General features: G+C 50.4%; 5 protein-coding genes across 5 annotated transcripts; 2 read left to right on the top strand and 3 right to left on the bottom strand.

Annotated features, from left to right (window-relative positions):
• Positions 1-2,138: 2,138 nt before the first annotated feature.
• On the bottom strand, positions 2,139-6,106 carry LOC111067593 (E3 ubiquitin-protein ligase MARCHF6). The gene is made up of 2 exons (XM_022356763.2): positions 4,059-6,106; positions 2,139-3,991 (listed from the first exon to the last, which is right to left on the bottom strand). Exons 1-2 carry the CDS (start codon positions 5,706-5,708, stop codon positions 2,471-2,473), a joined length of 3,171 nt encoding a protein of 1,056 aa, XP_022212455.2. The 5' UTR covers positions 5,709-6,106; the 3' UTR covers positions 2,139-2,470.
• Positions 6,107-6,259: 153 nt separating this feature from the next.
• LOC111067597 (thioredoxin, mitochondrial) lies at positions 6,260-7,122 on the top strand. The gene is made up of 2 exons (XM_022356767.2): positions 6,260-6,679; positions 6,765-7,122. The coding sequence occupies exons 1-2, from the start codon at positions 6,495-6,497 to the stop codon at positions 7,012-7,014; spliced, it is 435 nt and encodes a 144-aa protein (XP_022212459.1). The 5' UTR covers positions 6,260-6,494; the 3' UTR covers positions 7,015-7,122.
• On the bottom strand, positions 7,080-7,741 carry LOC111067596 (39S ribosomal protein L23, mitochondrial). The gene is made up of 2 exons (XM_022356766.2): positions 7,393-7,741; positions 7,080-7,323 (listed from the first exon to the last, which is right to left on the bottom strand). The coding sequence occupies exons 1-2, from the start codon at positions 7,684-7,686 to the stop codon at positions 7,165-7,167; spliced, it is 453 nt and encodes a 150-aa protein (XP_022212458.2). The 5' UTR covers positions 7,687-7,741; the 3' UTR covers positions 7,080-7,164.
• A 63-nt stretch (positions 7,742-7,804) lies between these two features.
• On the top strand, positions 7,805-10,533 carry LOC111067594 (nucleolar MIF4G domain-containing protein 1 homolog). Its single transcript, XM_022356764.2, has 2 exons — positions 7,805-8,744; positions 8,807-10,533. Exons 1-2 carry the CDS (start codon positions 7,883-7,885, stop codon positions 10,492-10,494), a joined length of 2,550 nt encoding a protein of 849 aa, XP_022212456.2. The 5' UTR covers positions 7,805-7,882; the 3' UTR covers positions 10,495-10,533.
• On the bottom strand, positions 10,486-11,535 carry LOC111067595 (uncharacterized protein C7orf50 homolog). The gene is made up of 2 exons (XM_022356765.2): positions 11,274-11,535; positions 10,486-11,217 (listed from the first exon to the last, which is right to left on the bottom strand). The coding sequence occupies exons 1-2, from the start codon at positions 11,425-11,427 to the stop codon at positions 10,571-10,573; spliced, it is 801 nt and encodes a 266-aa protein (XP_022212457.2). The 5' UTR covers positions 11,428-11,535; the 3' UTR covers positions 10,486-10,570.
• Positions 11,536-13,641: the final 2,106 nt, after the last annotated feature.

Raw genomic sequence — 13,641 nt, 5'->3', positions numbered from 1 at the left:
AGTAGCTGCTGGCTGTGTGGAAAAAGGGCCAAAAAGATGGTAGAGATTAACCTCAACTTACGAGCCACTTGTTCCGGGTTCCTGGGAAATCATTTCTTAACATTGTCCCCATAATCGGTGTCCGGAGAGGAGGAGAGTTTTGTTTGCTTAAAAAACAGGGGCAAGTGGTTAAGAGAAATTGTTCCTAGACCTTTAAAAAAGGTAACATTAGGTTTAATAATTATTTTCGTTACTTTTTTGATAATTGTTAAAACCAAAAATAATAAAAAAAAAAAACCAATAAAACCAAAATATAAAATCCTGTTTCCCAATTAAATGAAGCTGCATATATGTATGTATGTACGTGTGTATGTACGCAAATTCAATATGTAAATTGCCAAAATATGGTTTGTTTTGTGTGGCGATAAATGCACCACATGGGAGGCGCCGCCACTCCCACTAATACACTCCCAACACAACAGAATAAATTCACACACAAAGAGAGTCAAGTCGCCGCCTTGATACTCTTTCGAATTGGTCGCTCGCTATGGCAGCCATTTTAGACTTCTTCACTGTTCTCCTCTGAGGTTTCTGCTTTCAAAGACTTTTACCTAGATATTAATTGGAGAATGATATACCGATCCTTTGGGTCGCATATGCTTTCTTTTCTTCCTTGCCAAGCCACTCCACACCAAATAATATTATAGTTTCGAAAGGGTATAATAAATGGAAAATGCAGTCAAATTATTTGCAGCATCGCAGCGGCAAATATATTTAAGTGTCATTGCTGTTGTGGCTATTTTTTCGGTTGGCAACTGGAGCGTCAGGGACCTGGTGGCGCCTCTGGAAGCCACACAACACACAGACACACACGCACACACACACACGCACACATGTCGAATAATCATTCTGGCGTCTGGAATATAAGCACACTTTTTATGCAAAACGAATCAAAATCCAATTATAAACCAAAACCATGCGTTTGTTTTGATGTGCCGTGGATAGGCAAGGAGAGGATAGGAGAGAGTGTTAGGCAAAGGGAGGACGGACTGTACTAGCCTTGCATCGCACACACCCACACAGAAACCCACCAAAACCGCATAAAGCGAAAACAGGGCTGTCGATTTTTCTCTTTTCAGATCCCATTAAGAATAATAAGAATAAGAATAAAAAATATAAAAATTGAAAATTTTGAAAAGTTTTTTTTCAATTTTAAATTTTTATATTTTTTATTTTTATTCTTATATATTTGTATTTTATATTTAACGAACTTAGAAGTTTATATTTGTATTCCCAGAGAGCGGGTATTAGAAAACAACTCCAATTACCATTGAATTTTGTTTGTTTTTTATGGCTCTAATTGGAATCCTTTTGTCGGAGTGATTTTTATCACGCAATTTCGGTGGAGTTTGGCAATCCCCTTGAGGCAATAAAAAACGAGATCATTAAAAAGCCAGAACGATGCGAGGAATGGAAATCAAATTAATTATACTTACACTTTATTTTCTGTTTTCTTTTTAGGCAGCTTATAAAGATTATGTGGAGTGCGGGTCCCTGCTTTACCCTTTGCCTTACCTCTGCCTTTGTTTCCCTTTTTTGCCATTACTTCCTCACCCACTCGTCGCTCTCTCTTTCTCTTTTCGTCTGGTTCTTAAGACTTTTTCACAGACTCTTTTGGTCTTTTCAAGTGGGGTTCCCTTTTTCGGCGTTTCCTACTAATTTCCTTTAATTGTTAAACCTTCTATTTTTGGCTCCTCAGCCCAGCACAGCATACCCAACTTGTACAGTCGTTTTTTGTTGTTTGTTGAAGTTTAAATTTAAATTTATTAATTAATTTTAAATCATTTATATTTATTATGTATACATATATAATTTTTACAAGTTCGTAAAGCTAGCTCGAAAAGGTTCGTTTTTATTAATTTTTTGTTTTAAAGGTATATTTTGTATGTTTCGTTTTCTTTTCCTAAATTTGTTTGTTCTATTTTGAATTTGGTTTTGGTTTCGGTTCTCGAAAGGGAAATTTCGCCAGATGGGTGTTGTGGGGAGGGGCCATATGCGTTGCCATACTCTACACTATATATGTCGGGGGTTAGCTACTTATAAAAAATGGAGTCTCTAGTGGAATAGATGCATAGGTGTTTCTTTTCTTCTTCTTTTCTTTTTCTTTCTTGTATGTCTTAAAGTATGATACAACTTAGGTTCTAGAAGCGACACACGGTCAATGGGGGGGTGGGGGAAGACCCTTCCTAGACCCTTCCTAGAGTCTCGAGTCTCGGGTTCAACAACAATTGCAGCTAACACATAAAAATCTAACCATAACGAAAGTTTAACTAAACCGAAAAAAAAACGTGTGCGGCGCGGGGGGCTTGGAACGCAAAGCAGGAAATTAAAGGGAAATTTGTCGTATATTTCAATTGAAGATTTGCTTGTCAGATCTTTCGTCGTCTTCTTCTGCCTCTTGGTGAGATATACACAGCGCGGCGGCGCTTCATTAGAGCAGCTCCTCGTTGGCATCGGCGAGCGGTGCGGGGCGTGGCAGTTGATCGCGCCTCCGCATGCGTGCAAAGACGCCCGCCTGATCGGGCTCCTCGTCAATGCCACCGTACAGATCGGCATACTCCTCGGGCACACCAGCCATATCCACACCCAGTATGTTCGCCACCAGCTCCTTTTCCTTGTCCCTGCGCTCCTTGAGCTCGCGCGCCTTCTGCTCCTCCTCCTGCTGCTGCTGTTGCTGCTTCTTGCGATTCTCGTAGTTGACCAGCCGCTGCCCCACCAGGTATTTGTCCACCTTGATCGACAGATAGAGCTTCTTGAGTTGCTTGATCTGGAAGAGAACGAAACAGATGGTGCCCACGACGACAAAGCTGACGGGATAGACCAGCCGATAGATGTACTGGCGCGTATAGCGATCCACAAAGAACATGGGCAGCACCATCTGCGCCATCACATAGGGTATGGCCAGGGCCAGGCCAAAGGTTGTCACCACCGGCACGGCCAGGTCGCGCATCACGAACTTCAGGTCGAAATCTCGCAGTCCGTCCGTGTAGGCGCGCTCCAGGGCACGCCGCAGATGCCACTCGGGCCCCATGAGGGTCAGAGCAATGGCTATCTTGGTGTAGAGCATGCCCAGCGCCCAGTCCTGCCACAGGAAGTGTATCGGCGTCTTGCGCAGTGGCACGCGCAGCGGTATCACCACCACCAGCTCCAGCAGCAGTCCGAAGAGCAGGGGAACGAGCACGAAAATGCCCACCAGCGTGATCACGGGCAGGGCATACTGCAGCGTGACGGTGGCCCACTGCTTCAGTTTGTTCACAATCGCGGTGCGTCCCTGGGGCAGCAGGGTGGCCACCACGGCCACTCCTCGCAGCACAATCCAGCAAAGGTAGCCGCCAATCTCCGCGGTGTACAGCTCGTGGGCGCGCAGCAGTCGCTCGTTCTTCCTGGCCGCCTCCGCGTCGACAACGGGCAGTGCGGCGCCGCCTTCTCCCGCGGGCGGTGCAGCAGCAGCAGCAGCAGCTGCCTTCTCGCCCGGCTGGCCCGTCCAGAGCACCATCAGGCGGCGGCCAATGTACACGGGCACCGTCAGAGTCAGTATGGCGGCGCAGACAATCGACAGGCACATCAGCGTCAGCAGCGCGCACAGGCGGAAGGCGAAGAGAGTGGGCTTCTCGTACGGCTGGAAGCCCACCGGGGCGTCCCGCTGCATGATCGCCTGATGGGCGGCGGCCAGATTTCGCGGCAGATGTATGGGGAACGGATCCACAGGTGGCGGCGGCGGCGGTGGTGGTGGTGCCTGTGGCGGGACCACATGCGGATTGGCATTCTCGACGGCCGCCCCATCCACGCCCTCGCCCTCGCCTTCGGCAGCGGCTGGCGGCTCGGGCTCCGGAGCCGGCAAGAGGTAGCTGCGTATGCCCAAAAGCCAGGACACGGCCGTGCACCAGATGCGCAGCACACCCTTCATCCAGATGCGCGTTTGGGTTTGCTCAAAGAATCCGGGCAGGACAATCTATAATACAGACAGAGACAGGGGATTAAATGGCATTCTAAGAGGGGGGGATGCGGAGCGGACTCACCTGCAGCAGCAACAGCTGTAGACTCAAATCATTGACCTCCGCATCTCCACTCAGGGCATAGGGCAGGAAATTGGGCCAGGCCACCTGTAAAATGCGAATGGGCAGCCAGAGCATCAGCAGGACAGCAAAGCCAAAGATCATGGCGGAGGCCACCAGGCGACGAATGTGCCGCACAATGGGCACATGGATCATCTCCTGAATGGGACTGAAATCGGGATCGTTGACATTGCGAAAGATCCAGAGGACGCCCGGACGCAGCACCTCGCGCAGCAGCGAGATGAACGCGGCAAAGTAGTAGACATAGACCATGCCAAACATCCAGTGGATGAAGAGTGAGGTGCCCGGTGCCGCCTTGAAGCTCGCCTTGCGATCCTTTAGGCTGGCATCGAGCAGTGGCAGCGAGCAAATGTCCAGCCACCAGCCACAGACGAGCGGCAGCACGCCAATCTCCACCACAGAGAGCAGCGAGACCTTCACCACAATGTAGCAGAGGCCGATGAACCAGCAGACGCGACGCATGCGAAAGATGCGGGCCAGAAAGTGCAGCACCACCAGCGTCAGACCGATGCAGCAGTAGCCAAAGAGGGTCGTGATCAGGCCATGGAAGTGCAGCAGTGGCTTCTCCGGCTGCAGCAGGTCCATCGAGCTCAGTATGAAGTTGCCCACGCAATACGGACAGAAGGCGAACGTAAAGATGAACATCGTGTTGAGCGAAATGATCCAGAAGACGTGCTCCAGAAACACCAGCGACCCGTCCAGTCCCAGCAGGCGCTCCCAGGTGAGCTCCTCGGCTGCCCGATCCCACTCCATGGGGTTCCAGTTCTGTTCATCGGCCTCGGCTTCGCCCGCATTCCCGGCGGCAGCTGCAGCTGCAGCTGCATTTGCCGGATCTCCGGCTGCGCCGTGGGCATCGCCTTCGTTATCCGCCGGAGCGGGTGCTGCATTGTCCATGGGCACATCCTGCGGCGCCTCTCCATTGTTGTTGTCATCCTGGGCGGCGGCAGCAGCAGCCGCTGCCGCTGCCGCATCGGCCGGAGCGGCTGCCGCCTGAGCTGGAGCGGCCGCCGCAGCAGCAGCAGCAGCGGGTTGAGCGGCCGCTGGGGCATCGTCGCGTTCCAGCCAATCGGGTCCGCCGCCATGCAGGATCTGCTCCCGCAGCCAGACGAGGCCAATGAAGGAGAGCAGCGTGCAGGTGACGACGAAGCAGCCACGAAACGCATCCGACGGCAGATTGTCCATGGAGAAGATGTCGAACGGCAGCGAGAGGATCATGTCAAAGGAGTTGGCCCGGAACAGATAGCGATAGGTGCGGTAGGCGGAGAGCGGCACCAGTCCGAACCAGGCGAGCCCCACCAGCGAGTAGTGGAGCCAGCAGCGGGCGCCCTCCAGCACGGCGGACATCAGACCCACCAGCACATCCTTGACGGGCAGCACGCGCGGCATATCCGGGGCATAGATGGGCTGAAAGCTGAACCGATGGCCGCACAGCTCGCAGTACTCCTTGTGCGAGTAGCGCATCCACTGCATCAGGCAGTCCTGGTGGATGTACTTGATGCTGCCCGTGCAGATGCATGGATAGAAGAGCGGCCGATCCGGCTGCGCCTCGCAGCGGCACACGCGACATATGTCGCCCTGCGACAGATCGTCCATCGTTTATCCTAGTGTCTAGTATATTCCCCCGTCCGACAAGTGCCAACGGCCATTTGCACAGCGCAGTTTTAACGAGGGGTCCGCTCCGCTAATTGGACGACGACGACGTTGCGTTGCGTTGGAGTGGATTGGATTGGTTGTGTGTGTTTAGTTTTGCGCAGCTAATTTTTGGTGGCTACTGTTTCACTTGGTAGTGGCGGCGGTCACCTGACCGACGAGAGGCTCTAAGAGCGGAACTGATACCTGAATTTAGTTGAAAACGCAATGGTTCTCCGAATATTACGACAAACAAAAATATTTCACAAAAAAAGAAGTGGCTGCCACTGAGAGCCACTGAGCGGGTGTGTGCACACTTTTGAATTTAGAGAAAAATCCTAAAATTAGAGATGCGCATAAAGTCACGCTTTGGCAAACAGTGATACGAGTGAATAATTTAAGTGCCTGGCAAATATTTCACTTACAAACAAATAACATCAAGAAGGTTGTTAATTTGATGTCAAATCAAACGTCACTTGCAAACTGTCATATGAGACAGGAAACTATGACATGTTTAATAATTATCTAAATTTACTAAAATTGACTTAAAAATTCAAAATTATTCACATAAAATGATTACACCGTGAATTTGACAACAACAACAACTTGTACGCTCATCTCTATTGCTGCAGTGTGCACACACCTACCAAAAACAAACTCTGTGGCAACGCCACGCCAATCAGCTGGCCGCTGTTGTTTTTGTCATTTGGCAATCAATTCTCGTAACATTTCTGCTCCAAAAAGAAAAACATGCAGCGCCAATTGGTAAACAGCCTGGGACGCAGCACGCGTCAACTCATCCATGGACAGCAGATGCGACGTCCACTGTCCGTGTCGTCGCAGCAGCGGGAGATATTTAAAGTGCAGAGTGCCGAGGATTTCGACAAAAAGGTGAAGAACAGCCAGACTCCGGTGATTGTGGACTTTTTCGCAACGTGAGTGTGTGGGATGGGATGGGGATTGGATTTCATTTCGCAGTGCCATAAATCTAAAGTCTCCTCTTTCCGCCCCCTCCCCAAGCTGGTGCAATCCCTGCAAGCTGCTGACGCCGCGCATTGAGAATATTGTGGGCGAAAATGCAGGCTCCATTAAACTGGCCAAAGTTGACATCGATGAGCACAGCGAGCTGGCCCTCGACTACGATGTGGGCGCGGTGCCCGTTCTGGTGGTCATGCAGAATGGCAAGGAGATCAAGCGCATGATTGGACTCCAGGACGAGGACAAAATCCGCGCATGGGTCGCCTCCGCTGTCAAGGAGTCCAAGAAGTAAGCCCAAAGGTTGCGAGTGGACAAACAATGGAGCTGAGCTTCACGTTACATCAAATATTTTTCCTTGGACTTTCGAAATAAATGTTTATTAATTCATCGTTGCAACAACAACAACAAATAGCTTAAATCCTAAGCCTAAAACGAAATGCGTCTAAATGGAGTACCAGCCGGGCGTGCCGGGACGCTTTTTGTTGCGATCGAGAAACTTGCGGAAACCATCCTTGGACTCGTCCATCGATTTATCCTCCTTCTCCTGCTTCTCGGCCTTCGCTTCGAACAGCTCGGGAAAGGTGAATACCTCCGTTTTGGGCTGCAAGATGAAGAGAAACAATTAGCGTGTGTCTGCTGGCCCCACGGAGATGCCGCATGTGGCACCCACCAGCGTTACATAAGCGTATTTCACATCGTCTTTCTTTGTGATATAGCCATAGGTCTGGTCCCGCCTCGTCTCGCCCATGGCAATGCGTGTGCGCACATCTATCACTGGCAGCTTGTAGATCTTCTCCAGGTAGCTCCGCACATCGTGCGTCGTCATTTCCGTGGACACCGAAAATGTCACCACATTGGGCGGCTGCGGCTCCACCGGCCGCACCAGTTTCATCCAGAAGTTGGGCAGGAAAACCCGCAACTGGGGATTGCCGCGTTGATAGATGGGGTACCAGCGCGTGGACATGGCTTGAATGTTGATTTGTCTGCTTTTAATTCAATAAAATGCAAATTAAAATCAAATTTACCTATACAAAAAAATGCACTAAATAATGCCATAAAGCGTGCAGGTGCACGCGCATGCTCCACAACACTGGACGCCCAAACAGCTGATTGCACCCACGGAATTTTTAAATGTGATTCTGAGGAAATTCCACGGGAAAATGGTTAAAATAAAGAAAAAGGAGCCCATGAAAAAGCGTCTCACGCGCAAGGAGCAGCGCAAACAGAAGCAGGAGTTGAAGAAAACCCACAAGCGGCTCTACCATGCGGGCAAAACAAACGGTACAGAGCGCGTGGCCGCTGCGGAAGCGGCAGCCGCGGCAGCGCTGTCGTCGAAAGGTGGTCGCAAGAAGAAGAAGAGAAAGAAGGCGAAAGTGAATCCCGAAGAGATTCCACTGGAACAGCTGCTCTCCGGGGAAGTGGACGGGGATGATGACGAGTCGATTGCCTCGGATTTCAGCGATGCCGAAGTGGATGCCCTGCTGCCCAACAGCCGGAAGGTGGAGACCTACGAGCCGCTGGGAAAGCAGCCAAAGACGCAGCGCGGTGCCATCCAGCGCCAGGATGAGATGGAGGTGCGCAAACGTGAGCTGCGCCAGCAGAAGGAGCTGCAGGGCAAGTCGCGCAAGCAGCGGGTGAAGCAGCTAAAGTTGGACAACGAGGAGGAGGACCTGGAGATCGCCAAGCTGGAGAAGAAACTGAAGCTGAACAAGAGCAAGGACAAGAATCGCCTTGTCCGCAAGATGTTCAACGATGGCTTGGATTATCTGCTGGACTTTTGCCTGGACGATGATGAGGAGAAGCAAAAGTGGGAGGAGAAGCAGGAGAGGAAGCGCCAGATGAAGGAGCAGCAGCAGAAGGAAGAGGCGGGCATGTGGAGTGACGAGGATGAAGACGAGGAAAGGGACATGCCAGAGGGCGACAGTGAATCCGAAGAGTCAGAGGAGCATAGCGGCATGGAGGATTCAGAGGAGAGCGAAGCGGATAAAGAGGATGAGGATGAGGACGAGCCAGCGTCCAAATGTAAGTATCGCCAAGGGTTCCCCAAAACTGCCCATTAAATCCCCTCTTTATCCTTCCCACAGTCAAGGAGGACATCTATGGCCGCAAACGCGATGCCGATGGAAACATTCTGGCCGATCCCAACGAGCAAGAGGCCTCAGCCGGCGGCCAGAAGTACATACCGCCGCATCAGCGCGCCCTGATGGCCGCCGCCAGTGCTGGCAGCAACGAACAGCAGGCCGAAATTCTGGCACGCCTGCTCAAACAATGCAAAGGGCTGCTGAATCGCTTGTCCGAGGCGAATCTGCACAAGATTGCCGCTGGCATTGAGGCGCTCTACATGAAGAACTCCCGCTACAACATGAACGAAACGCTCACGAGGCTGCTGCAGGAGGCGCTGCTCGGCACGACACGCACGCAGGAGCGCATGGTGCAGGAGCATATGGTGCTGCTGGCGTATTTGCACGCCCAAATTGGCAGCGAGATTGGCGCACACTTTCTACAGACCTTTGTGGAGCTCTTCGATGGGCATGTGAGGGATCTAGCCAGCCGGCCAGTGGAGGACAAGCAGCTGAACAACATTGTGCTGCTGCTCTGCTACATGTACATCTTCAAGATCTACGAGCTGAGTCTGCTGATGGAGCTGATTGGCCGCCTCGCCGACAATTTGTGCGAGAAGACGGTCGAGTGCCTGCTGCTGATCTTCCAGTCGATTGGCTTTCGCCTGCGCAAGGACGATCCGTTGGCCTTCAAGACCATGATGCAGAATGTTCAGGCAAAGATTGCCGCCGCACCGCTCGAACTCAAGGAGAATCCCCGCCTGCGCTTCATGGTGGACATACTGAATGCCGTGAAGAACAACAACATGAGCAAGCTGCCCCAATACGATCCCGAGCTGGCGGAGAGTCTGCGCAAGCGTCTGAAGGCCATGCTCAAGAACGATCGCTATGTGGTGACGCTCAACATTACCTTAGAGGATCTGCTGCGCGCCGACAAGGTGGGCAAGTGGTGGATTGTGGGCTCCGCTTGGACGGGGAACCTCAACGAAATGGGCACGGCAGCAGCCAAACAGAAGTCGAACCAGCAGTCGCAGTCCTCTGCGGGCTTTGCCGATCAACTGCTGGAGCTGGCCAAAAAGCAGCAAATGAACACGGCCGAGCGGCGCAATATCTTTTGCATCATCATGAGTGCCGCCGACTATGTGGATGCCTTCGAGAAGATTCTGCATCTGTCGCTAAAGGATCAGCGTGCGGTGGCCTATGTGATCATACATTGTGCCCTCAACGAACGCCGAGCGAATCCCTACTACGCGCACTTGGCCCTCAAATTCTGTCAGTACAATCGAAAGTATCAGCTGGCTTTCCAGTTTGCCGCCTGGGATCGCATCAACGACATTGAATCGCTATCGAAGCCACAGATCCGCAATCTGGCGAGCTTCCTACAGCAACTGATTCTGTCCGCGGGCCTGCAGTTGTCTGTGCTCAAAGTGGTGGACTTTATGCAGCTGGAGAGGCTTAGCTTTTACTTTATGCGCGAGATCATGGTGAAGCTGCTACTGTCCAGCGATGAGCGTGAGCTGCAGCAGGCGTTCGAGCGCATTGCCAAGAACTCCAAGCTGCAGCAGTTCAAGCAAAGCATTCGCCTCTTCATGCAGCACTTTCTGCTGCAAGAGGAGCAGCTGTCGAAGCTCAAGTTGGCGGAGGCGCAACAGGAGCTGCTGCAGCAGCGCGTGGATCAACTGGACAAGCTCTTGGCCTACGTGGACTTGTAGAAAGAGACTTTTTTTTTATTATTATTATTAAACTCTATAGAAAAACATTAACAATAGTTGGTATTGGTAGCGCGCGTCAATCGAAGCTCTGCAGTAGATCACGGGCACGCTGATAGCGTGTGGATTCGATCAGTTTCTGGCGTTCCGTTTCGTCCTCCAGCTTTTCGCCCTCTTTGTCCAGCTTTTCGATGATCTCTTCGGCCAGTTTGCTGATCTTGGCACGCGCTGCACCCTGGCTGCTGGCCAAATACTCCAGGGCTATGTCCCAAAGCTCACCGGACAGCTTCTCCTCGTCGAAGGCCGTCTGCTGTATGGATATCTGGCGTAGCTTCACGAATTTCCACTCCGCCCGGGAGTTCTTCCACTGCAGCAGGTACTCCTCATTGCGTTTGGCCTCCTTGTTGGAGCTCTGATCCTTTTGGGCCTCGAGACGCTGCTGATGCTTCTGTTTCTTCTTCTGGCGCACGGTGACAATGGCTTTGGTATTCTCCGGCTTCGAGGCCTCTTGCAGTTGTGCATCTGTGGGCAGGCTCTCCTCGTTTTCCTCAGCATCGTCACCCTCTGTTGCCTTGCTGCGTTTCTCTTTGATGGCAGCCAGCTCCTCGCGCTGCTTGCGTTTGGCTGCCTTTCGGGGACTAATCTCCTCCTCTTCGCCGTCTACTTCTGACTTTTTAATGCGCTTTTGCTTGACCAAGGCTGCATCTTCCTTAAGTTTTCGCTTGCCTGAATAGATTTGTAAAGTAAATACAAGTTGTTCTGGTATAGAATGGGCCACATACCTGCTGTTGGCGCTGCCTGTTCGTCTGGCTCCACGATCAAACTTTTGTTGGCCACCTCGTCGTCGCTGCTGTTGTTTGAAGCAGCAGCGGCTTTCTCGTGCTTGCGCTTCTTGCCCTTGGGCTTCGGTTTGGTCTCCACCTCAGAACGGGCCATTTTTGGCTTATATTCGCTGTGTTCTTTGCTGGAAAATTCAAATAAATTCTCACGTTTTACCCAAAATGCGTTTTACCCAGGGCTGCCATCGATATAGACTTTACAATTGTGCGATAGATCAATGTCATCGATATGTCGTTATATTTTGATAGTATCGCGCTGTTTTTAGCTGGTATACAACACCGCACTATGTGTGTCATATGTTTGACCGGCAATTTACACAACACTAAAGCTGCCCAAACAAACAAATCGGAAGTTCTTATGTTTAATTCGTTTAATTAAATAAATACTGGTCCAAAACAACATCGATTTAATATATAGTATATAATTGTGCCTATGCAGATCAGCCGTTGCAGATTTTACGCGGCGTGCGGTCCACTTTCAATCCGAAACCAAACGAAATTCCCATTGGAACAATTTGCGGCGCGCCAATTTGTTAACCCTCGTGCCATGAGTGTGTGTGTGTGTTATAGTTATTAATAATTCAAATGATGTAATTAAGTGTTTTAGTGTAGGGTTTACTAGGTGCTCAGGGTTCAATTAATCAGCCATTTATAGGTAAGTTTTTCGCTTTAAGTTTTGCCTGGCGGCACATACGATTTTTTGCGGCAACAACAAAACGTGGTTTTCGGTTCCCCCCCGCCCATTTTTTGTCAACCGGTAAATGCAACTGTTTATCGCTGCGGTGTTGTTTGTGTGTGTGTGTAAAGTGAATATGTAAAAAGTGTGGGGAAATTATTACAAATCGAAGGAAATTTTGGATATGGAAATTGTTCGAGTTGGATCATTTTGGAAGGATATTTCAATGGAAAGGACTTGGATGCTATCTAAACAGCTGTTGATGCCCGGCATAGATTTCCCAGCTGTCGAATGTCAAGGTGAGTGTGCGCCCCACGTCACAAGTTAATTTTCCAAGATTTTTCCCGCCCGCAACACACACACAGTTTTCACTTTCATTCTGAGGGACGCCGGCGCGCCATGCCAGGCACCCTTCCTCTTTAACTCTTTCAATTCCTCTACAAATTTTCATCTGCTTTGAGTCGGTTTTTTCTGTTGGGCAAAAATAGCATTTTCCTTTGCGCTTTTCCCTCGCCCCCCGAGTGTTTTCTGTGTGTTCTGAGTGGAAAAGCTCCCATTTTTCTTTGGCTATTTGGTTGTGATTCCGTTACGGATTGGTCTTTCCGTTCAGTTTTGCTTTAGTTGTCTTCCCGTGCGCCTCGCTATCATCGCCTCGTCTCCCGTCGTCCGGGGTGTTCTCGTTGCCCGTTTCCTGCGCGCCCGTTTGGTGGATTTTTTCATATATATTTTGTGCCTTCTTTTTTGGGGAAATATCATAGAAAGGAAGTAATATTTAAACTGATTTAAACGGTTTTATCTTCGGTCTGTCTGGTGTGGGTCTCTCGTATCGCTAATTGGATTGTCTACGAAACGTGCAAACAGCGTCGGCGGCGGGACCTGTCACAACACCAACAGAAAAAGTCGACTTCCAACTCTGGGATAACTTCAACCGGTGACGGCGGGCTCTTGAGAGGTTTTACGGTTCCTTCCCCCTTGTACGCCGCGAGTGGGTGCCCCCCGCCCTGTACGTCGCGACGTGTGGGAGAGTGTTGTGTTTTGTGCCGCAGTAATCAATAGTTTCTGTTGTTTCGCGCGTTTTACTTTCTAACATACTTTGGGTCCTATCCCAATCCCCCAACCCTATACCTTAACCCACTCCGCTGGTCAACCGTCCACACCTTAACACACCCCCCTGTCGCTCCTCTTTGCGCGTCGTCGTGGTCGTCGTCGTCGTGTGTTTCTGTGACAACGTGAGCGGCCTAAACAAAAGCCACAAAAGAAAGGTAGAAATCGCAACCGAAGAGCGACTAACTTTTAGTTCTGGAATGATAAAAGCAGCTCCACATCCACATCAGCATATAAATGCCCAACTGTACGCGCCATAAGTGTAAGTACCAGCGGTGCTTGACTATGTAAACATCCGTTTTTCTGTTCAAGATTACATCAGTACACACAGAGAGCGATATACACTGTATAGATTTCCCCCAAAAGAGAGGTGTGGCTGTGCCGCTTTCATTATGAATCAGTTTTTGTATCTGTATCTATTCCATTTGCTTAGAATCTTTTACGCATTTTGTATCTATTTGCCAGCCACATCTATCTACCCAACTAGGTGTGTGTGTGTGTGTGTGTGTGATTTTCCAATAGTTTTCCTCT

The sequence above is a fragment of the Drosophila obscura genome, unplaced genomic scaffold, assembly GCF_018151105.1.
Source record: "Drosophila obscura isolate BZ-5 IFL unplaced genomic scaffold, ASM1815110v1 contig_1, whole genome shotgun sequence".
Classification (NCBI taxonomy): Eukaryota; Metazoa; Arthropoda; class Insecta; order Diptera; family Drosophilidae; genus Drosophila; species Drosophila obscura.
Note: the sequence above shows the minus strand (reverse complement) of the source record. Positions and strands in the feature narration are given on the sequence as shown.